We start from the raw sequence: 25,288 nt of genomic DNA, 5'->3' as shown, positions 1-25,288 counted from the left end.
CTCCCAAAGTCCTAGGATTACAGGCATGAGCCACCGCGCCCGGCCCCCTGTTTATAATTCTGTTCTGTCCTAGAACCATGGCACCCAGATGTTCTCAGCATATGTATGTATTTCATCATTTCCCCAGTGTTATCCTGTGTCCTAGTGCCACCGTCAAGCCTCCCGCTGCTTGGCCCTGTGCCCCTTATTCACATGGGACACTCCTTAGTGGGCTGTCACCGCCCTGCCTGCCCCCTCATCTCCCTCTGTCTGCCCAGGCCCTCGGCAGCTTCCCCAGCCCCTTCCCCAGCCCTTCGTCAGCCTTCTCATTCTGCCATGCTTCCTGGGCAGCCGCCTGCCCCGCTTGACCCCATCTAAGGGCATCTCTAATGAGTTGTTGGGGAGGAGGGTAGGGCCGCGTTAACGTGTGTGTGCGTGCATGTGAATGAGAGCTTTTATGTATGTAAGTGTATTTTGGGAGAGCTGCAAGAAAGTGTTGAATTATCCTTTTTTGGAAAAGGTATTTGAGTCTTTTACACTGTTTGCTGGTTTTACAGAAGGTTTTTCTTTTTTCTTTATTTTCACTCCATAGGAAATCTCAAATTTTTGTGTGGTTTTCAGTAGATTGTGCCAAAAAAAAATCATCATTTTGCAAATGTTTCCTCTTAATTCATATATTCATCTCCTGAATATTTAGTTTGCTTCTAAAAAGAAACATGCTGAATTGAGAAACCCCATGTGTTTAATCGAATTCTTTCAACTGTCTTTATTACACATCAGCATCATTATAGGTTTTCTTTTTTTCTCTTTTACACTTTGCATCTTTGTATTCTTAATTTATCCTGCAAATAAGATTTACATTTATAGGCAGGGTGCAGTCAGGAGACAGAAACCATATCAGTTATTGGAACAGAGACAATTTAATATAAAGATTGTTGGCCGGGTGCGGTGGCTCATGCCTGTAATCCCAGCACTTTGGGGGGCTGAGGTGAGTGGATCACCTGAGGTCAGGAGTTGGAGACCGGCCTGGCCAACATGGTGAAACCCAGTCTCTACTAAAAATAGAAAAAAAATTAGCTGGGTGTGGTGGTGGGCGCCTGTAATCCCAGCTACTGAAGAGGCTGAGGGAGGAGAATCGTTTGAACTCAGGAGGTGGAGGTTGCATTGAGTCAAGATCGTGCCATTGCACTCCAGCCTGGGCAACAAGAGTGAAACTCCATCTCAAAAAAAAAAAAGATTATTAACTAGTTATAAAGTTGTTAACTTTGTAACTTAAAGGAGAATACTAAGGTTTTCTTTAAGGAACAATTCTAGGCAGTGGCTGCCACCCCATCAGCTTTCCATCTGACTTCTGAGGTGGGGTAGTGTTTGGCTGGTGCTGGTGGCTGAGGGGCTTGGGGAGGCTGCTTCTGGTAGTGTTGGAGACATTGCCAACCGGGCGCAGCTGTTGTGATGGGAGGGCCTGCTTTGGCCAGGCTGAACGAGGGTACCAAGGAGTGACCTTTTTGGGATGACAATGCAGACAAGAAGTCAAAACGAAGGCCCAGATCTCTTCTCCTCCTCTAGCCTTTCTCTCTGTAGTGTATCCTTGTGGCAGAGACTCACACGGAGCCAGCTGCTGTGCAGAGCTCAAACTTCAGCAGAAACTGAGAGGATGGGTTTGCAACTGAGAGACCTCAGTTTTGTGGGTGGCCCAGGCTGTTCTCTTTGGCTGCTCAGCATATATACACACCCTTCCCTGCACATTTGACCTTCTCTACAACAACGAGACAACTGTTCCGTCTAAAGAGATGCAACTTTACTTCCTACAAAGAAATCCACTTTTACCCTCTCCTCAAAATGGGGAGACACAGTGTTCCAGCAGTCACACCCATCTCTGGGAGACTGACTGAAAATCCAGTCGCGAGCTATATTACCTGCTCTTTAAATGCAGTCCAAACCTATTTGAGTAATCTCTAGTCTAATGGACAAATGGAAAGGAAACCTCCAGCCAAACTATTGCAAAATACTACCACACAGAAGAGAATAGTTAGTATATGCAAGCACATAATCTTCACACAAACACATTTGTAACAGACAAGGAAGAGAATAGGCATAGTAGCCACAGTCTACGTTTCTACAGCTTACCAGACTTCTTTTTGGATTTACCTTTTTATTTTTATTTATTTATATTTTTTGAGACAAGGTCTCACTCTGTCGTCCAGACTGGAGTGCAGTCGTGCGATCTCGGCTCACCATAACCTCCGTGTCTCAGATTCAAGCGATTCTCCCACCTCAGCCTCCCGAGCAGCTGGGATTACAGACGCGTGCCACCCAGCCAATTTTTGTATTATTCATTTATTTATTTTAGTAGAGATGGGGTTTAACCATGTTGACCAGGCTGGTCTTGAACTCCTGACCTCAGGTAATCATCCGCCTCAGCCTCCCAAAGTGCTGGGATTACAGGCATTAGCCTCTGCACCCAGCCAGTATGTGTAAGGTTCTTTAGCCAATTGGAGTGACCCAAATTTTTATTCCTGAAGGGTCTGAATCCCCAGTGGATCTGCCTTTTTTGTTAGCTGTAATGCTGTGATTTTCTTTCTTTCTTTTTTTTTTTTTGAGACAGAGTCTTGCTGTGTCGCCCGGGCTGGAGTGTAGTAGTACCATCTCCGCTCACTGCAACCTCCACCTCTTGGGTTCAGGTGATCTTTGTGCCTCAGCCTCTCGGGTAGCTGGGACTACAGGTGCATGCCACCACTCCCGGCTAATTTTTGTATTTTTAGTAGAGATGAGGTTTCACCATGTTGGCCAGGCTGGTCTCGAACTCCTGACCTCAGTTGATTCGCCCGCCTGGACCTCCCAAAGTGCTGGGATTACAGGCATGAGCCGCTGTACCTGGCTGTTAGCTGTAATTTTCTATTAACTTTTACTGATGGACATGAAAGTGCTAAGTTAGCCCAGAGAGTTGCAAAGGTCTCAGATGCAGTGTCCTCTGCCACCACTATGTAGCAGCAAAACACTTTCCCCTTGGTGATTGAAGGCAATGAAGTAATTCCTTTGTTTGCTTGTTGCTTCAGGGATGCATACCCTTTGTGTATCAATTTAATAACTCTCTTTGAGCTCTTTCTCTAGAGTTGAAAATATTCTTTACAAAGTTGCCCAAGTCAGAGCTCACGATTTCGTTCGTCTTAGGGTTGGTATGACTATGGTTGAATATCTCAGCTTGAAATGTGTATGTGCACCCATGCATTGTTCATTTCTTTTTCTTTTTTTTTGAGAGGGAGTCTCGCCGTGTCACCCAGGCTGGAGTGCAGTGGCACAATCTCGGCCCTTCCCAAAGTCAACTTTTTAATAACATCGATTGCTTTTGCCTATTTTGACCTTCATATGAGTGGAATTACACAACATGTACTCTTTTGTATTTGGCCACAAAAGTCTGCTTCAAATCATCTGTCCTAATTGTGGGCAAAGCTTTATGCAGAAAGGTGTGGTTTGTACCCTTACACAAATCCCTGTAATAAAAGGGATGTATTCGGTGAAAAAAAACCAATGTATCTCATTATTGAAATTGTTAACCATTATGCTATCTCTCCTTTGGAATACTGAGTTATTAAAACTGATGTTTATAAGTGTGTTTCAATGGTTTATAAAAGTATTTTTAATATTAAGTGAAAAGAGAGTGTGGTAAAATTTTCTTTAATTCTAAAGATAAGAATTCGCTGGAGAAAAGAGCAGCACATAATTGCAGAATATTAATAAATGGTTAAAACTTTGCATTGGCTGGGATTATGGGTGATTTTTACCTTCTGCTACCTAGCAAACTTTTGTCTTTTCAAAGACTTAAAGTCTTTACTTAAAATAAATATGCATTGCTGTATTTATAGAGAGGGCAGAGAGGATTTCCCTACACAATCTAGCTGAAAGTTCTGACATGCAATCATATTGCATTTGCTTTTCTAGGCATTTCCCTGGAAATGGCAGCTGTGACAGTAAAGGAAGAATCAGAAGATCCTGATTATTATCAATATAACATTCAAGGTAATTCGAGTTAATGCAATTTTTCTTTCTAAAAATTGTGTGTGGCTAAAATTAAAATTTGCTCATCAATTGCTTTAATTTCTTAAATAGTATTTTATTGATCAGTTCTTGATCGACATATATATTTGTAATTCAGTCCCAGGGATAAAACATTTTAAAAATGGGGCTATAAGATCAATTCAGACAATCCAGAGGGGATATGTAAAATAGCCATTTGTGTTCTTAAAAGGATGAGCAAAAGTTGTGGCACAATTTAGAATTCAATCCCAGGTTCTAGTGTTGCAAAATAAAACAAACCTATTAGGCAAGTGCAGATATCGTCAGCTTAATTTTTTCTCACTGCATAATTATAGTATATTAAACACTTAAAGTAAAAAATCTGGTTAGCTTTGCCACGTACATATCTAATACACCATCTTCATTGCATCCAAGATAATGAAATATCTATAACCCCAAAAGTTTCCTGTGTCCCGTTGTCATTCATTGCCCTGCCCAGTATTCAGGCAACACGGATCTGTTTTCTGTTTTAGGTTAGTTTGCATTTTCTATAAAGTCTTATGAATGAAATAATAAAACGTGGACTATTTTCATGGGTCGGGGAGCAGTGTGGCTTCTTTCATTTCAAATGATTGTTTTGAAATTCATCCACAGCGTTGCATGTATCAGTAGTAGATTCCATTTGATTGTTGATTTGTATTCTATTGTATGCCTGAGTCAAAATTTATTCATCTCTTTGTCTGTTGATAGCCATTTGGGTTCTTCCAGTTTGGGGCCATTACAAATAGAGGTACTATGAACATTGTACAGGCTTTTGTGTGGACAAAGGCCTTCATTTCTCTCTTTTTTTTTTGAGACAGAGTCTCACTCTGTTGCCCAGGCTGGAGTTCAGTGGCGCGATCTTGGCTTACTGCAATCTCCACTTCCCGGGTTGAGGTGATTCTCCTGCCTCAGCCTCCCGAATAGCTGGGATTGCAGGTGTGTACCTGGCTAATTTTTGTGTTTTTTAGTAGACACGGGGTTTCACCATGTTGGCCAGGCTGGTCTCGAGCTCCTGACCTCAGGTGATCCACCCGCCTTGGCCTCCCAAAGTACTGGGATTACAGGGGCTAACACGCTTTTTTAAAATGAAATATTTAAAACTTAAAAGCATAGTATCAGTGTGCCCAGGTTTAGCGAACCATAGTATTCGTCTCTTCTCTCCTCCCTCCAAGAAACAACGTGTAACTATTTCATTGAAGCCCTTCTTTGGGCTCTCCCAAATCCCCACTTCTCTCTCTATTCTTAAGTTAACCATGATCTTGAAAACTGAGAATTGTCCTTCCTGATGGTGATGTGCTTTACTACGTAAATATTCTCCCAGGAGTGAGTGTGTGTGTGTGTGTGTGTGTGTGTGTCATGTCATATATATTGTTTTATATATGCCACTTCCTGAGTGAAGCTTACACAGTGGTACACTGTATGTGTTGTTGAGTATAGCCTGTCACTCAATTTAAGTTCTCAAGATTTATCTTTTTTTTTTTTTTTTTTTTTTTGCGTGGGGGTGGGGATGGATTTTTGCTCTGTCGCCCAAGCTGGAGTGCGGTGGTGCGATCTCGGCTCACTGCAACCTCCGCTTGCCAGGTTCAAGCAATTCTCTGCCTCAGCTGGGATTTCTCGTTTTGTCACAAGTAGATTTAATCATGTCATCATGGTAGTTACACTGTGTGATTATAATACAGTTCGTTTTTTCGTTCTTCTACATAAAGACATTGATGTTTTCTTCTAAAACCTTTTGTATTCCAAAATAGGCTTGGATATATTTCTCTGTGCACCTCAGTGCTCCTGTAAAATAGTGGCATTCAAATGTGAGTGTTGGGAATGTGTTGGTTTTCTCAATGAGTGATAGGCACCTCAAGCATTTGAGAGGTGGAGGTTAAGTATGTTTTAGGGTGAATAAAATCAAGTACTATTTTTAGGGTGAATAAAATTCAAATATGGGACATTAGAATAATTTGAAAGTATAGTGATACATGAAGGTATGCTGAGTAAATACCAACTAAAAAAAATATAGTTTAGCAATATTGGAAGCCAAAAACAGTAGTAGCAGGGTAGAATAAGACTATGTCATATTTAAAGGAATTGGTCACTAAGTTGATATAACAACCATTAGTTTGTATGTGCCTAACAATGTATCCTCAAAGTAAAAGTAAAAATTATTTACAAATTATAAGTCTCTATAGATATGTACAGTCATGTGGGAGATTTTAACCAATGATATACGTCTAGCTGATGAATACTCTTTTAACATTTATATGCTAAATAGAATATTTTCACTACAGTTAATATATGTAAGCTAACTATAGAAAACTGTGTACCCAAGAAATAAGTTTATTTACAAAGCATGAATCATTTATAAAAATTGACTGTATGCTTGTTCACAGTTAGTCTTAATAAATTCTCTGAACATACTGAAATTAAATTATTAATAGAAAACATACACAGTGGGAATCCTAGGAAACATGCTTGTAATTGACTTAATGAGGGCCTCATTAAAAATATTTAGACCAGAATATTGAGAGTGCCACATAGTTAAACTTGTGAAGAGCAACTAAAGCATTACTTAGAGGTCAATTAGTAGCCTTCACTAGGTTGCATTTTTAAATCCTGTAAATAGCACATCTTCCTTTTCATGAGCTCTGTATATTTTACTCAAGAGTCAGAAGACTAGGAAGCAGTGGATCTAGCATTTGAATTTAGGAGTCTGCATTCAAAGACTTGCTCTTCTTTGAGATTCCAAATAGAAACTATTTCTTTATTTCTCATGCAATTGATTTTTTTCTCTGATGTGTCCTTTGCCTGTAATGTGTAGTGTGGTGCATCTTTGTGAAATTTCTTAGGCTTTTAGAGAATGAAGCCTTTCAAACGACTTAGGATGTTTTCCCAATTCTCTTCAGAGATAGTTAACTGAATTGTGGTCATATTAATGCCAAAATGTGTTTTACATTAAATAGCCATTGAAAACACAATGTTTTGTTTTCTATTTTAAAACTGTTATTATTTTAATCATTAAAAAGTTTGATGATTACATGTAAATGTGTTGTCATAATATAGCAGTTTGTGAAGTTGAATTTAACTCAGAGTACTTTCTGTGTTTTGGAAAGAACCTTATTAGAAAAAGTGCCCGCGGTGCTGGAAGAAAGAGAGAATGAATTAATAGCTGTTAGTTTGTCACATTTCTATTTCAGTAGAGATTCAAGGAGATGGTTTACGTTATTTTAGAGATTCTAAGGAAGGTATATAACATTTGGTTCTGCATTTTTCTTCAGTATGACAAAAGAGTAAGCAAATATTTGCCAAAGAAGAAACAAATACACCTGTGAGATAAACCTGCATTTGTAATCTGTATGAAGTAAAAGTTACAGTTTACTGTTATGAACATTGTACTGTTTTTAAAAACCCACATCTTCCATTTTAGACACACCATTCCCATTCAATCCATATGTCCAGTCATCTTCAAAATTTCTTTTGACTGTTTACATATGAATTCACCTGATTACATTTTTCCATTCACCAAGACCATAAGTTGACATTGCTCATCTTGTCAGTCTTTTTTTAAAATTTTTTTTTTTTATTTATAAAAAGGCCATTCCATGTATCTCACCCAAATTTGTTGACTAAAGTCACCCCACATTTTTTTGGGGGGGGATTACTTTTGAAGTATTATCTTTGTATCCCAAAGCAGGCCCTTCTGAAACTGATGATGTTGATGAAAAACAGCCCCTATCGAAGCCTTTGCAAGGTATAATCTTTTCACTTCCATTCTCCCACATACTGCTCATGTTTAATGTTTCTTTATATTGCACAGACTGTGTTTTAATATTTATAAGTATAGTATTACTTTTCTAATGGAAAAGGAAAAAAATGTATTGGCCTTTTTTTAACATATAAATGAACTTCACAAGCAACAATTTTTCAAAATCAATTTTCCCTTTTGTGAATCTAGTAATGAATCTCGAAATGGGTACATGACACACTTTCCTATTGAAGGTAAAGTACACATTTATACCTTATCTCAGAACAGTCAGAAGCCAGGTTACTGTTGTATTGGTTAGTGATGCGAATATTGATAAGGTCAGGTTGATACTTAGTATTTAGAAGAATTCTGAAATAGCACTTGTTAATCTGTAAGTTTCGAATTGATTGCCTTTTTGGCAATTTTTTACAGTGTTCCCAAACTTGATACTCATAGGCTATTAATAATGGCATTTACTTCTATCTATTCTGGCTTTGAGTGCATAAGATGTATTTTCTTTAGGCTTAGCATATAATGTAAATGTAATTGTTTATTTCAGATTTTAAAAGACATACAGAATTACTGCTTACATGAACAATCATCTTAACTGTTATTCTTTGCAGAAATTTTACTTTTTACCTACTGGCCTCATCATTTCACTCTCATTCCTTTGACCTCACATCTCTTTTTTCTTTGACTTTTATAGTCAAATAACTTAATGCTCCATAAATTCAAATATTAAGATTAAAAAAAGAGAAAGGAAGTGTGTAGAGAAAGCATATTTTAAAAATGAATTAAAGAGTGACTCATAGGTTTAGGTTTGTAGATTTACCTAGAGTTTTGAGTTCAGGTGAGTTTTCACAATATAAAGTAAGTGGAAAAGAATCCCCAGATAATTGTGACATGCTAAAGCTAGATACTGAGAACCAAAAAGATGTGACCTCAGTATGGGACTTTTAATTCAAGGATATTAGCCACCAAATGACAGTTTTTCAGACTGTAAGCATTACTTTTTAAAAATCAAGATAAAATACATTTATAACATATCTTACTTTTAGTATAGCTTCTGAATTTAGTTCTCAATAGATAAGACAAAAGAGATGAACATCTGCTTCCTTTCCCCTCAAGCGGTGTAGTCTTACTGATAGGTAATATGTTTTTTTTGGTACTTAAAGGCAGTGTTTTTCAATCTTTTCCATGTTAGTAGCTCAGATCTTTAAGGACAGAGGATACAAATTAGGGGGCAGCTTGCGTTCTTAATCCTAAGTGGCTCTCTGATGTCTTAGATTCTTCCTTTCCTTTTTATGAGTAAAACTTCTGCTCTAGTAGGATGAGCCTGTTCACCTTGTGACTGCCTAACTGATCATTGCTTTATGTTCCAGTTTTTAGAAGCAGGCAGATTATATTACCTGACTTAAAATGCTTTTGAAACTAAAGGTAGTATCTTAAATTTTAACTTACGAATTTCCTTTAAGTACAACTTTGATGAAATTATGGGGATTGAGTTTCCATGGCTTTCACCATAGTGAAAAAGGAAAGCATGAAACATTCTACAGCAAACCCTGAGCTTATTTATAGAGAGTTAATTAAGTGTCTGATCACAGCAAGCATTTACTCTGATCTGTTTGTGTATGTGTGTCATTGACAGATGAGCATGGTACTTGAAGCATAATTCTGCTTCCTCAGATTCCAATATCTAGTAATTTTATCATGTAGTTATAGTTAATATTAAATCCCCAAACCTACTTAGGTCTACTCTGTATTTGTGTTTTCAAATAATTTTTTTAGCTTCCAAATAGAAGCGTTGTATTCTTTTCTGAATTAGAAAACATTGTTCGACTCAATTGCTAAAGAGTTAGACAATCATTTTGCATATGTTTATTATGTCTTACATTGTTTGCATTGTTACCTAGATTCTCTTTCATCTTTCAATGTCAGTTTTTATTGGTTTATTATATGTTGTTTATTTTCTTTTTAGGAAGCCATCATTCTTCAGAGGGCAATGAAGGCACAGAAATGGAAGTACCAGCAGAAGGTTAGGAGAAAAAGAGATTGCATATTTTCCACTATTTGTTGTATGTTTATTCTATTTTATAGATTCTATTATCCTTAAAACACCTCATTTGGAAATAAAAGGTGATTCCTTTGGTATGCCTTCCTAGCCAACAGGTTATTATTATTTTTTTTAAGTTCTAAGATGTAATATTCTTCTTTGACCATACTGATTAATAAAGCCTATGGGAATGAAACTAAGTGGTAAGTAAAGCTCTTACATGATGCAAAATGCTACTTTTTTTTTTGTCCTGGCTTTCTTGTGCCATGTTAAAGATCTTTTAAGGAAGAATAGCTTCAGTGTTTCAGAATGAAAATTACTAGCTCCATTCATATTTTATTTTCAAATGTACTTTTTAATACTTCTAGTCTCTTGGTAGGGTAGGAATATAGTCTACATAAAATTTATACAGGAGAGAGTTTCTCCCTTTATTTTATACTCACAACTACTCCATAAATGACTTTGTCAGTTTACCAGCTCTACAGCTTTGGTTTTAGAATTGAACGCCTGACTGAGGTACAGTTCTTTTTGTTTAGAATCCTGAGTTCAACTTATCATGTAGGGTGGCTTCTTATTTCCAAGGGGTTTAAACGGTTCCACACAAATTTTTGTAGATTTCTCCCAAGGAAAATGACTGGTAAGGTAACTGAATCTTGTTTTAGAATTATTTCTCTCATAAATTGGTCATGTTATCCCTTATTTTTCTAGAAAAGAGGAGTCTATTGTGTAACTGCTTATATTCCATTGTATTTACATTTTTATTTTAATTAAAAAAAACTTTTGTTTGATCTTTTACCTTCTTTGAGGGAAAGGCAATCTTAAAAGTCCCCCAGTATAGGCTGGTTTCTCCAAATTCAGTTAGAGAATTAGGGTTTCTCCCTGGAATACATTTCTCTCAAAAATACTGATAATGCTCATTGTAAACCGTTGGTTACATTTCCCTGTCAGCCCTTTTTATAGAAGATTGTGTGGGTGAATGTTGTATGCTTTACTGTGTGGAGGTGGGTATCTTCTCTGTGACAGAGTTTTCAGCTTTGAATAGGCGGGATTTAGAACAACAAGACCTAGGTAATAGATCACGCGCAGTACGCGGGCTCATCGGGCAGTACCGATGGCTCACTGCCTTGCAGCCCCGTCGGCAGGTACTGCACCTCGAAGACTGCGTTTTTAGGACATTATTACTGTCATATTCCAGTGTTAACAAAGTTGAATCGAATCTGGGTTCTGGCCTTTATTCCTTTACTAACAAGTAAACATAATCTTTGGCAAATCAATTAATCTCTCAACCTTTGCACAATGAAAGAGAACTAATGAAAATACTCTCTAAGCTTCTAGCACTAACATTCTGATGTACATTTGTCTTGTGTAGGAACAAATATGAATGAACTTTGTAATTTTTGAAATATGTTGCATACAAAGCCAGAGGATATAGTCCTGTGTGCACTTGTGACACTCAGTCTCTTGATAGGAAAGTCTCCATTGCAAAGCCTGGGTTGTGGTTTTATTGAACAGTAGAAACCACTCCTCACGTTTCTGAAAGGAGAGAAGAAATTCTAACCAAAGTAGAAAGCATTTGTTTCTATCCAAGCATCTTCTAGCTGTGGCAGGAAATTCATTGTGACTTTGTCATATCCTCATTCCTCCAAGACTATGGGATTTTTTTGAGTCAATTTCTGCAGGTAACATGTTATTATCTAAATTTTTCCAGAGTTTTTCTAATTTTTGTTTTCTTTTATCCCTATTTATAATGAAAAGGGTCAAATTTTAATTTCATTAATATGAAATGAATGAAAATGCCAGTGGATTTTTATAGTAGGCTGCTTTTGGAGTATCAAATCAGTAAAATGTTGGAACATATGGAAACATGCTTAATAATGAATGTCATTTTAGAATTTTATTTTTTTCAAGATTCTACTCAACATGTCCCTTCAGAAACAAGTGAGGACCCTGAAGTTGAGGTGACTATTGAAGGTTAGTTATCTAAAAGCCTTGATTCCAAAGTTTACTTCTGGTCATAAAAATATTTGTCACATTCACATTGCTAAATATGCATTTCATTCATTTTTAAAGGAGACTTGTGGGACGAATACATGTGTTTGTGTGGCCAAAGCAGCCCACTCCCCAGTGCTTTGGGAGTTTTAGATGACAGAATGAGGCCGTGAGAATTAGCATTGGCCCACGGGTGGCCCAAGCTATCCTTGCTATCAGTGGGAGTTGAAAAGAGAAAAAGAAAATTATGACCAGACTTGATACACACAAAAACAGATTCTATAATCTATTGGGTTGTGATAGAAGAAGACTTATTTGGAGCTGGAATCCCTAATTTCTAATTAAGTAAAGTGGAGGAGAAAGTGTTGATAGTTTAGTGAGTAATTTTTAAAGCAAGTCCCCGCCCCTTGCAACGACCTGCAAATACTACTTAGAGGCTGACATACAATTTATCTTTCAAAACTGTTTTGAAGCAATAGCTACAAATATATTCTACAATACTCTCTATAGCTAAGATTGCTTCAAACCTGGGGTTTTTTTTTTTTCTCCAAAGATAAGCACGAACTCAGCTGAGCCAGTTTATCCTGAATTATTTGAAAATTCAGCTAATAGAATTATTAACTATCACTTCATATTAATAATTATTAAATGAGCATTGCGTTTTTCCTTTTAAATGAATGTCTCACAGCTGGGCACGGTGGCTCACACCTGTAATCCCAGCACTTTGGGAGGCCAAGGTAGGCAGATCACCTGAGGTCACGAGTTCAAGACCAGCCTGACCAACATAGTGAAACCCCCATCTCTACTAAAAATACAGAATTAGCTGGGCGTGGTGGCGGGCGCCTGTAATCCCAGCTACTTGGGAGGCTGAGGCAGGAGAATCGCTTGAACCCTGGAGGCAGAGGTTGTAGCGTGCTGAGTTCACGCTATTGCACTACAGCCTGGGTGACAGAGTGAAACTCCATCTCAAAAAAAAAAAAAAAAAATTAAAATTAATGTGTCGCAATACTTGTGTAAGTTTCTTCCCCTGAAAGTACTTCTTTCTTGTGGTAAAATGTGAAAATGGTACAGTAAATTGTACAGTGGAAAGTTTTCTTCACCCTCACTCTGCTCCCAAGTCCCAATACCGAGGGATATATGTCAGCTTATTGTGTCTACTTCGAGAAATAATTGCAGTACATATCTTGATGCAAAAATACACAGATGCTTTCAGCATACATTACAATGCACATTTTAAAATATCACATATTCCATAGGCCTTCCCCTCCCATAACTGCACATCTTGGTACTTTATTAGTTTTTTTTTCTAGCTGCTGCGTAACCTTTCTTGGTTTGCTGTCTGTCTCTCTTTCTCTCTTAATAACCTGTCGCCTACTGATGTCACTTGGTTATTTCTAGTGTTTGACTACTCCAGACTACTCAACGTGTCTGTCTTCATTGCTTCTAAAATATAAGTCAATTAGTAGCTTTCACTTAATACAAGAAATCTTTTCATACTTCATGTGTTAACTTAATATACAGATTTCTTTTTTCATTAATTTTTCTAATCTAAAACATTTTGCATTGTTTACAGTCTAGCATTAATGGTTGAAATTTAATTCGTTTTTAGTTAGAATCCTCATTAACAGGAAAAAAATTTAAGAACATACAAATATTACAACTACTCAGCTGTGCCGTTTCTATGGTGATATTAATAGGAGGTTATTAAAATTATAAAAATAAAGCTTTTAGGTAGGACTAATAACCATTTTGATTTGTCAAATCTTAAAGCAGATGGAAGCTGTATTTTTTTTTTTTTTTTTTTTTTGAGACGGAGTCTGGCTCTGTCGCCCAGGCTGGAGTGCAGTGGCGCGATCTCGGCTCACTGCAAGCTCTGCCTCCCTGGTTCACGCCATTCTCCTGTAGAGTCTGTATTAAAATGGTTTAGAATGTAAATACTTGCTTTTATAGTGTAAGACCTTTAAAGAGAGGTTACGAAAATCCAGAAATAAATGGCTCATGAACCTGAAGCTTATGTCAGCCTTTTAAACTTTAACTGTTTTGGATGGAGTAATAAATCTCATTTCTTTTCTTTTCATTTATTTGTTTATTTATTTATTTTTGAGATGGAGTTTCACTCTTGTTGCCCAGGCTGGAGTGCATTGGCGCGATCTCAGCTCACCACAACCTCCGCCTCGCAGGTTCAAGCGATTCTCCTGCCTCAGCCTCCTGGGTAGCTGGGATTACAGGCATGCGCCGCCATGCTCGGCTAATTTTGTATGTTTAATAGAGATGGGGTTTCTCCATCTTGGTCAGGCTGGTCTCGAACTCCTGACCTCAGGTGATCCGCCCACCTCGGCTTCCCAAAGTGCCGGGATTACAGGCATGAGCCACCGCACCTGGCCATTCATTTCTTTTAAACTAAGACATTGTGCCATAAGCCTGATTTAATGTTCACATTTGTGATTAAGTAGCAGAATTTTGCTAGTAGACCTTTCTTTTCAGAAGACCAGTGAAATACCCAGTCTGAGTAAAGTAATCCTTTTAAAAGGTAGCATTTTCTATGTCATATGTGCATATACACACACACATTTTATGTATGTATATATAAAAAATATGTATATTATATAGAAATTACATCAACCATTAAATTCCTAATTTTTTTAGAAAGATAACTGTCTCAGTATTAACAAGGAAGGTCAAGTGAGAAGTTACATGCACACCTCTGGTTAATAATGTGTATCGTATATTCTTTCTGGAAAGATTACTTCCAAATGGTAGGAACTATTTAGATACTCGTAGTTAGGAAATAAAATTTTGGTATATCTTCATAACAGAAAAATGTATAGCCATTGAAATCCTGATAATGTTTTCCAATAATCTGAAAAAAGATCTCTAATATAAAATGTTCAGTGGAAAAAAAAAAAAATTCCTGCCTTGAGAACAAGGCACCTTGAAAAGCAAAAGTGTATCTAGAGAATAATCTTAGTTTTGTTTTGGAAAATACTCATGCTTGGTAGGAAGACGGACAAAAATAAACTGAGATATTCCTGCTTGCTTGGAGACGACTTAATTTTCTCCTTTTATATCTTTTCACATTTCCCAAATCATTGATAGAAAAAAAAAAACACAGAACTTTGTTATCAAATAAGTCTGTCCGATTTTTCACAGTGTTTTAACCTCGATATCTTCATTTGCAATTATGTAGAGTTCTGAAGTGGCTAATTTGACACTGACGCGGACGTGTTTGTGGATACGGGGTCATTACTTACCCACTGCTGGTGCGCTCTGAGCTGTGCGCTTCCATTTGTGGCGTTTTATTTGTACTTGGAGTCGGTGGTAAACATTTAAAACATACATGACTTAGGTTTGGGAAATCGGCCCTGGACTAATAGGACCGCATGCCTCAGTTTTCGTAAACACCGTGACTACATTTCTGGGTTAAGGTGAATTGCTGTCAGGTATGTTTTCTCTAATGTGTGCAGAGAAAATGTTATCAGACTTGTTCAGGTCTAGCTGTCATGGGAGTGCTAAGAACGGTGTAAAGGAGGTTTCTTTCTTGCGCAGTTCTCTCTTAGGGCCTAGCTTCCCAAACCCGAGTCACTTACCTGTTGCCTGTGTTCCTTGTGCTGTGGCCTAACTCTCTGTTCATTACTTAACCTGATGTTCTTTCCTTAAATTGATTTTAAGTAAATTCATTTTGTGATGAATTTTACGTCTTCCTAAGTCAAACTCTTTGGCTTTTTTTATTTCTCATATTTTGAAAGGTATATGTAAATAATTTCAAATATAATTGACTCACATGACCACACATGGCACACTTACTGCAGCTCATACTGTAGGTTTTTTAGGATCTCTGTAATTGAGGAGGTTAGTGTTGGAAAACTTTTGTGCTTTTTATTTTTATAGCTGCGAAATCAGACACTTAATGAATACACAATTATATTATGTAAAAATAGGAGTCTCAGAGGAATTATGTACTAAGATTTGAATAATACATTTTTAGAGTTTCGGTATTTTAGAAGGGTTTATGATGGGCAATTGGATTACCTACCAGCCCTTTTTTGTGGAATTTATGTTAAAATAGTGGCAGATACTTGACTGCAGCATATAATTAAGGACCATACTATTCATATGTTCATGTAATCCCTCCGCAAATACTGAGCACATTGTGTGTACCAGTTGCTAATAATTTTTTTTTTTTTTTTTTTTTTTTTTGAGATGGAGTTTCACTCTGTCACCCAGGCTGGAGTGCAGTCGCACGATCTCAGCTCACTGCATCCTTTGCCTCCCGGGTTTAAGCAGTTCTCTGCCTCAGTCTCCTGAGTAGCTGGGATTACAGGCACCTGCCACCACGCCCAGCTAATTTTGTGTTTGTATTTTTGGTAGAGACGGGGTTTTACCATCTTGGCCAGGCTGATCTTGAACTCCTAACCTCGTGATCCACCCGCCTCGGCCTCCCAAAGAACTGGGATTACAGGCGTGAGCCACCGCGCCCAGCCTTTTTTTTTTTTAAGACAGAGTCTTTCTCTGTTGCCCAGGCTGGAGTACAGTGGCATGATCTTGGCTTACTGCAGCCTCCACCTCCTGGGTTAAAGTGATTCTCCTGCCTCAGCCTCCTGAGTAGCTGGAACTACAGGCACACGCCACCATGCCTGGCTAATATTTGTATTTTTACTATAGACAGGGGTTTCACCATGTTGGCCAGGCTGGTCTTGAACTCCTTACCTCAGGTGATTCTCCCGCCTCAGCCTCCCAAAGTGCTAGGATTACAGGCGTGAGCCACCACGCCCGGCCGTGGTGCTAAGAATTTAGTAGTGAATAATTTAGTAGCAAATCTTCAGGTGTGTTTTGAAAATAGGAGTGACACTTTCTGTCCTTCACTTGTAGGAAACATAGCGACTATGTTGAGAAAAGGGGGAGAAAAAAAAAGACCTAGAGCAGTCAATAGTTTTGACAGAAAACTAGCTTGGGAGCCTCTTGGAATTATGTAGGGCACAGAGAAGGGTGCTTTAGAGCACGTTGGTGGCAGGGGAGATAAGTGGTTGATTCTGGGGAGATTTTGAAGACAAAGCCACCAGGCTTTGCTGTTTATTGTTTAATTCTTGTGTTTTCTTAAATGTCTCTGCAGCACTTTAAAATTGACATAATTGCGTAGGCTAGCACTTGAACACTTTGTTTTAAATTTTTTTTATTGCTGCCAAATAGTCATTTAATGAATACCCAATTGTTTATGTAAAGAGTTTTAGAGGAGCTATAAGTCGTATCCATGGGTGAAAGAATAAATCCATTTATTTGAAATGTGTAGGGTAATTAATGGCTCCAGTTTTGAAATAGATATAGTACCTGGTTTTGATTTTTTTTTAACTTTGAATAGATGTCAGATTGTATGATAACACATTACCAGTCTGATTATGTTGAAGCTAAGAGTATCAGAAGATATTGTAACATAGTCTATTTATTGATTCACTGGCCAGAATGCAGTGATAAACAGCTTTAGCTCTGAAGCCTGTATTATCTGTAGGTGTATTCGTTAATATGTTGCAAAAAGGAAGTTGGTGTTTTCTAAACACGAATTTTGAGTTAGGGACGGTGTTGCCAACTTGAAGGTATTGGCAGAGTGCTTTTGTTAGTGTCGGTAGCATAACTATTGTAAATTCGTGAATAGCAGCTTTTGCATATTAAAATATCTTAAAATGGGCCAGGCCAGGTGGTAATCCCAGCACTTTGGAAGACCGAGGTGGGTGGATCACCTGATGTCAGGAGTTCGAGACCAGCCTGACCAACATGGTGAAATTCCATCTCTACTAAAAATTTAAAAATTAGCTGGGCGTGGTGGTGGGCACCTGTAATCCCAGCTACTCCGGAGGCTGAGGCAGAATTGCTTGAACCCAGGAAGTGGAGGTTGCAGTGAGCCAAGATCGTGTCACTGTACTCCCAGCCTGGGTGACAGAGTGAGACTCCATCTCATAAAATAAAATATCTTAAAATGTATTTTAAAGGCTTTACATTTTGATTATGGAAACAGAGTTTGGGCTTGAATTTGAAGCATGCTGAAATGTATGTCTTGTTAAACAAAAATGGTTGTTTATACTTTGGAAACAGCGAATAATTGGAAGAGCAATGCCCACTATGTGAGGGCAGGCCCTAGAGCTTTAGTTGATGTTTTATGCTTCAGAGTAAAAAGTAATTTTGATCCTTTGTGGAAAGGAATTTAGGTCGAGAAACCCATTTTTTCTTACTTTCTCAAAACCAATTAATTGCAACAAAGAGTTCATTGCAGAAAAAATTGAGGATGTGGTGAAGTTTATAGCTGTTCTGATGCCTGAATGCCATGTTCCATATGACTTAAAACACCCAAAGATTAGTTAATAAGTTTATGAAACAGGGTTTTTAAAATAGAATATGTGGTGTGATATTTTATCAATAACTACGTCCAGCTGGGTGCAGTGGCTCACATCTATAATCCCAGTACTTTAGGAGGCCAAGGCAGGAGGATTGCTTGAGGCCACGAGTTCAAGACCAGCCTGGACAACATAGGGAGACCCCCCCCCCCCATCTCTATAAAAGTAAAAAAAAAAAAAAAAAAAAGTTAGCTGGGCATGGTAGTGCAGGCCTGTAGTCCCAGCTATTTGTGAGGCTGAGGTGGGAGGATCACCTGATCCTGGGAAGTCGAGGCTGCAGTGAGTGGTGCTCCAGCCTGGGTGAAGGAGGGAGACCCTGTCTCAAAAAATAAAGTAACTACATTCATCTCTGTGTGTGTTCACATTTAACAGATTGAACTTTATTATTTGTCAGTGAAGAGGAAAATGTGATATCTCTGATATTTTCAATATTTTACAGTCTTTGCTATATTAAAAAAGCACTCTAGTAGATTTGCCTTTTTCTCTTTTTTTTTTTTTTTTTGGTTTATGATCGATTGGGTTACCTTCATAAAATGTATTTATGCTGTTAAATCTTTTGTGGTCTAAAATGTTTGCGTGACTGAAAAAGTGAAGTCTTTTCAGTAAGGAAAGCCTGTCTTCCCTTCCCCTGGGCCTCAGCTGTGAAGTTTGGATTTGGACTGAGATTCATGGGATGGAGCTCCACAGGTGTCCATTCCATTCCATCTACAGCTATGTTTCCTTTCTCATGTCATTCTACTCTAGCAGCTTTCAGTTTATGTCATTCAATGAATAGTCAGTTTAAATGATGATCTACAAGGATACTTAGGAGACCTTAACCTATAGGGGAAATACTTTTATTTTAGAAGTTACTGCTTAATGTTTGTAAAAAAAAAAAATAGTAATATTAAGCATTTATAATGCTTTGACAGTATTCATAGGTGAAATGAGTGTATTTTGTTTTAACCTTTGGAAGCCAGCATAAAAATACTCTTAAGGTTTCTAAAATCTGTTTGGGAGTTGGAAAATTGGGTTTTTTAAAAAGTATATTTTCAGAATTGAGGTCCAAACTTACATACTTCTGTTCTCCAGATTGTTTCTACTTAGGTTGGAACCTTAATCTATTTATGGGGTGTCTTGACCATTTTTAATCCTTACAGTAATACAAACCCAGGTGCCAGTCAAGTTTTATTTCACAGGGAGGTTGTCATTTTAAAATTGTTTTCTGTCCTGGTCCCGTGGCTCATGCCTATAGTCTCCGCACTTTGGGAGGCTGAGGCAGAAGGATCACTTGAGGCCAGGAGTTTCAGACCAGCCTGGGCAACATAATGAGACCCTGTCCCTACAAAAAATTAAAAGAAAAATAGCCAGGTGTGTTGGTCCTAGCTATTTGGGAGGCTGAAGCAGGAGAATCATTTGAGGCCAGGAGCTCGAGGTTGCAGTGAGCTATAATCATGCCACTGCCCTCCAGCCTGGGCGATAGAATGAGACCCTGCCGATAGATAGATAGATAGATAGATAGATAGATAGATAGATAGATAGATAGAATGAGACCCTGCCAATAGATAGATAGATAGATAGATAGATAGATAGATAGATAGATAGAATGAGACCCTGCCAATAGATAGATAGATAGAATGAGACCCTGCCGATAGGTAGATAGATAGATAGATAGATAGATAGATAGATAGATAGAATGAGACCCTGCCGATAGATAGATAGATAGATAGATAGAATGAGACCCTGCCGATAGATAGATAGATAGATAGATAGATAGATAGTTTTCTATCACAAATGTTTTCCTAGATTTGAACATGTTTTTCTAAAGTAGCATTCAACACATCAGCATTTTATAGCGTCATTAGTTGTTACTATGATTATGTTTTTCTGAAATAGTATCCTTTACAAAAGCACTTCTGTCTTTCTAAGCACATATATAGGTCCTAAAATGAATTTGTCTGATGTTGTTGACCTTGGAACCATTTTCTCCAGTTGATTAGCACTGCCAGCCAGTCAATAATTTCAGGTCACTGTTGGCCTTAGAGGAAGAGCCCAAAGGCAGCAAGCAAGGGTGTTGGTGTCCAGTCGCCTTCTAGAAGCATTTTCACCTTCCCTTAAGATTTCCCTTGATTAACACAGAAGTGTCTGTAGAAGCAACCCAGTGCTGCCCCAGGCAACATTGTATATTAGGCCAAATTTGCATTTCTTACCTTTATCAGAAGCACCCTCGTAGTCTAGTGGAGTTACACACACAGTCTGATCTCAGCTGTGCTCTCCAGAGATACAACATAGTCCAATCAAATAGCATCCTCTGAGCCCATTTCTTTAGCTGTAAAATAAGAATAACAATTATACCCATCTAAAAAGATAGTGTCTTGTACTCAAGTGATCTTTTTTCCTATGATACTGTCTTTAACACAATAATTATTTTCTTCACCATACCACATTTGTTTTTAAATAAGAATTTCTTAAAATGATGTTTTCAGTATTTTATAGATGATGTTTTCAGTATTTTATAGATGATGTTTGAGCAGCAATATTAATAGCATTTTACCTGACACTTTGAGGGACTAGAAGATGACAGTGGCAGCTGATATGACCCAGATGTCTCTAATCCTAACATGAGGTGTACTGAAGGGTCACAGCAGAGTGAGTTCCTGGTGTATCCACAAGGAAATGAGCACGGAACTCTCACAACAGCATGTGTGCTGTGCGCTGTGCTTGAATAGCTGACTTCTCCTTTATACACAGCCTCTCTGCTGACTGAATCAATAGTATCTGTTTCATAAATTTCTTTAAGCCCATACATTTTGCACTTGTTAAAAGTATTTGAACAGGCCAGGCGCGGTGGCTCACACCTGTAATCCCAGCACTCTGGGAGGCCGAGGTGGGTGGATCACTTGAGGCCAGGAGTTTAAGACCAGCCTGGCCAACATGGCGAAACCCCATCGCTACCAAAAAAATACAAAAATTAGCCGGGCGTGGTGGCGGGTGCCTGTAATCCCAGCTACTCCGGAGGCTGAGGCATGAGAATCGCTTGAGCCCAGGAGGTAGAGGTTGCAGTGAGCCAAGATCGCACCACTGAACTCCAGCCTGGGCAATAGAACAATTCTCTGTCTCAAAAAAAGAAAAAAGCGATTGACCCAATTTCCCTTGTTTATGCATGCTTAAATTTTGTATAAGCTTAAATATCTTTTTCCATCTAAGCTTTATTTTATCCCCTTTTACTTATAACTTTAGGTGGCTGTCTTCATTAAAAGTTTTTTCTTGAAAGTCTTAAAACAATATAGTTCTTGGCAATTTGAAAGTTATTTGAGAAGGGGAAATTTATAATGACAATTCAATAATGACAATTCAAATGAAGCAAACTAAAAAATAATGAAGAAAGACAGAGGAAAAAGCAGTATTCACTTGAACACATCCCAAACAAATAAAATTTCAAATGTAACTAGGAAAAAGCCTGCTAAAGCTCACAATACAGAAATAATTATTGATACTCAAAATAGCTTTAAAGCCCTGCTCACCTTTTGAATGTTGGGAATTGACCAGGAGGTGACTGTAACTCTAAGACGGTTCTTCCAGTAATGACCATTTTCTTTTTCAAGATGATGATTATTCTCCACCGTCTAAGAGACCAAAGGCCAATGAGCTACCGCAGCCACCAGTCCCGGAACCCGCCAACGCTGGGAAGCGGAAAGTGAGGGAGTTCAACTTCGGTAAGTTCTCAGCAAACGACGTGACCTTTTCCTTCATCTTCTGGATTCTCAGTGTGACTGATAAATGTTGCAACACACTCTGCAGGGGGGAAATGCTTTAGCGTCTATTACTGCATCATAATCTCATCTTTGGAAAGCCAGGAGCATTTTGAAAATTACATTACAGACATTGTTTAAACATAGTTTGGATTTACCAAAGCATAGGACATTGTCTTGTCTGATGTTAATTAGTCAGCTCAAGATTAGTGCTAAAGACTTTAGTAATTTAGTTATTTCTCTTAGCTTTAAAACCTTTATTTCAGAACTATTTCATCTCTTGGTTTTCTTTTTTTTGCTCCGTGTTACTGTGGCTGCTAATCTGTGAGCTCTCAATGGATGATGTATCCTAGCAAGGGACTGAATGAGATATTAGCGGCAAATTATGTTGATGATTCATATTTTGAATAAATGGAACATTAAGCTTGTATACATCTTGAAAATAGTACTTTAATATTCTACTGTGTCATAGTCACAATGATTGGATATGAATTGAATTTTTGTACTTTTTAAATATGTTTTTATTCTTTATTTTTAATTTTTATTATTATTTTTTTGAGACAGAGTCTTGCTCTGTCACCCAGGTTGGAGTGCAGTGGCACGATCTCGGCTCACAGCAACCTCCGCCTCCCGGGTTCAAGTGATTCTTCTGCCTCAGCCTCCTGAGTAGCTGAGATTACAGGCGCATGCCACCATGCCCAGCTAATTGTTGTATTTTTAGTAGAGATGGGATTTCACCATGTTGGCCAGGCTGGAATCGAACTCCTGACCTCAGGTGATCTGCCTGCCTCAGCCTCCCAAAGTGCTGGGATTACAGGCATGAGCCACTGCACTTGACCTGTTCTTTAGCATTTTAAGTTGCAACTATATATCCGTAAAGGCTTATTTCCACACAACTAAGACATGTTTTAGGAAGTTTGCTAAAAGACCCCGGAGACCTTTATCGTGGCCTCCCTTTTGTCGTGTTTCATTTGATTGATCTTTTCTGCCCTCCTGCTTTTCAGAAATTAAAAGGCTAAAAAGAGGTGCTAAATGTTAAAACTTCTCGTATAGTCTCCCATGAGACTATTAAAAGTAATGGCAAAAGCCACAGTTACTTTTGCACCAACCTACTAATTCTAAGAACCACCAAAAAAAGGGGAAAGTTCTTGGAAAGCAGTAGAATGATATGGACAGTTGGGATGTAAAAATGTAGAAAATATGTCATTGTATGTTCGGTCGTCACAAGACCCTAGTGCTGCCCCGATGGTAGGGACTTCTTAATGAGAATTAACTTTTGCTCAATTTTCAGAGAAATGGAATGCTCGCATCACTGATCTACGTAAACAAGTTGAAGAATTGTTTGAAAGGAAATATGGTATGTCTAAATAGGAAAATTCCTGTAATACTTTGTTCATGAGCATTTACACAATGGCGTTACCGTTCATCATGGGGGTGATATGGACAAGCCTAGCCCAGGGCTGCCAGTGAACCGTGCCACACTTTCTTACACGTTTCTCATTGTAAGGTCCTTAGTAGTGTCTGTCTAAATATTAGAAACAATCTTTGTTTCTAGATTACAGTAAAGCTAAGGAAAAATTGTATTTCTGTAATTATCAGCTAACATTTCTTTTAAACTTCCAGCATGGACATTTGGGAATTTATTTACATATTTATTACAAAGCTCTGTATCTTGGGGATTTCATTAAAAATTATTTTTTTAACTGATAGTTTCTGTTAATCTACTTTGTTAAATCCAGTATTCGCTGAGATCCCCCTATTGTCTCTACTTTTATCTTTTTTTTTTTTTTTTTTGAGACAGAGTCTCTGCATTGCAGTGGTGCGATCTCAGCTCATTGCAGCCTCCGCCTCCTGGGTTCAAGCGATTCTCCTGGCTCAGTCTCCCACGCAGCTGGGACTACAGGTGCCCGCCACCACGCCCCGCTAATTTTTGTATTTTTGTAGAGACAGGGTTTCACCATGTTGGCCAGGCTTGTCTCGAACTCCTGACCTCAAGTGATCCTCCCACCTCGGCCTCCCAAAGTGCTGGCATTACAGGCGTGAGCCACCCTTCTCGGCCACTGCTTTTATCTTGATGTATAACTGAGCTGATGCTAGATTTCAATTCCTTCTTTGTCCTTTTACTATTCTATCCTATAGCCACCTTTATATAATGATCAAAGAAATTCGCAATTTGTTATTATCATTTTTATTTTTTATAAAATATTTAAAATGATTTAAAAATAAAAATCATTTTATTTTTATCATATTTATTATCTGTTATCATTTGTATTTGGATGACTACTTTGCCATTAACTAGCAAGCAGTAAAATTGTATGATATGCAGTTTTAACTGAATTGCTATAAGTGAAAATTTAAACACAATAAACCATATTGATGGTATTTGTGTTAACAAACTTAAAATGAGCATTTTTTCTTCATCATGAGTAATATAACCTACCCCTCAATGAAAATCTACAATTAGAGTAAATTTGCTAATGAATTCAGTAACTTTTCCATATTTTTAGTGGTTCACTTAAGGTTCTCTTAGTGTTTCTCCCAGTTTTTAATAGCTTACACCTATTTTGCCCGTGGTTTTTTTTTTTTTTTCTGAGATGGAGTTTCGCTCTTGTCGCCTAGTCTGGAGTGGCACAATCTCAGCTCACTGCAACCTCTGCCTCCCAGGTTCAAGCAATTCTCCTGTCTGAGCCTCCTGAGTAGTTAAGATTACAGGTGCCCGCCACCATGCCCAGCTAATTTTTGTATTTTTGGTAGAGACAGGGTTTCACCATGTTGGCCAGGCTGGTCTTGAACTCCTAACCTCAGGTGATCCACCCACCTCGGCCTCCCAGAGTGCTGGGATTACAGGCGTGAGCCACTGCTCCCGGCCTCGTGTTTTTTATTGGTTCATTCTGAAGCAAAAACTTCATAGCATGTGCTACCTGGAAGCACTGTAACCTAGTGGTAAGATCATAGGCTCTGGGGGACACAGTGCCTGGCCACGTGTCTTCTCCTGTCTGAGTCTTAGTATCCTCTTTTGTGGTCATGAGAACTGAAGATCTATCCTGGAGATTGATAAGATAGTAAAGTGCTTCACGTAATACCTGGCATACATGTGATAAATGCTTCCTGTATATATATATATATATATATATATATATATATATATTTTTTTTTTTTTTTTTTTTTTTTTTTTTTTGAGACGGAGTCTTGCTCTGTCGCCCAGGCTGGAGTGCAGTGGCACAATCTCGGCTCACTGCAAGCTCCGCCTCCCGGGTTCACGCCATTCTCCTGCTTCAGCCTCCCGAGTAGCTGGGACAACAGGTGCCCGCCACCACGCCTGCCTAATTTTTTGTATTTTTAGTAGAGACTGGGTTTCACCATG

General features: G+C 38.2%; 1 protein-coding gene across 14 annotated transcripts in view; it reads left to right on the top strand.

The window, feature by feature from the left end:
• The window catches only part of GTF2I (general transcription factor IIi), a 104,259-nt gene that overhangs the window by 49,103 nt on the left and 29,868 nt on the right, over positions 1 to 25,288 (top strand). For 5 of the 14 annotated variants that reach the window (XM_024249943.3, XM_063725681.1, XM_063725676.1 and 2 more), the window contains exons 9-12: positions 3,919 to 3,996; positions 9,747 to 9,803; positions 21,778 to 21,888; positions 23,216 to 23,281. In XM_024249943.3, the coding sequence (XP_024105711.1) occupies positions 3,919 to 3,996; positions 9,747 to 9,803; positions 21,778 to 21,888; positions 23,216 to 23,281 (312 nt within the window). Of the gene's footprint in view, positions 1 to 3,918; positions 3,997 to 7,714; positions 7,775 to 9,746; positions 9,804 to 11,729; positions 11,793 to 21,777; positions 21,889 to 23,215; positions 23,282 to 25,288 lie in introns of all 14 variants that reach the window. The other 9 variants (XM_063725673.1, XM_063725672.1, XM_063725674.1 and 6 more) reach the window with 5 other exon arrangements.

The sequence above is a fragment of the Pongo abelii genome, chromosome 6, assembly GCF_028885655.2.
Source record: "Pongo abelii isolate AG06213 chromosome 6, NHGRI_mPonAbe1-v2.0_pri, whole genome shotgun sequence".
NCBI classification, from domain to species: domain Eukaryota; kingdom Metazoa; phylum Chordata; class Mammalia; order Primates; family Hominidae; genus Pongo; species Pongo abelii.
Note: the sequence above shows the minus strand (reverse complement) of the source record. Positions and strands in the feature narration are given on the sequence as shown.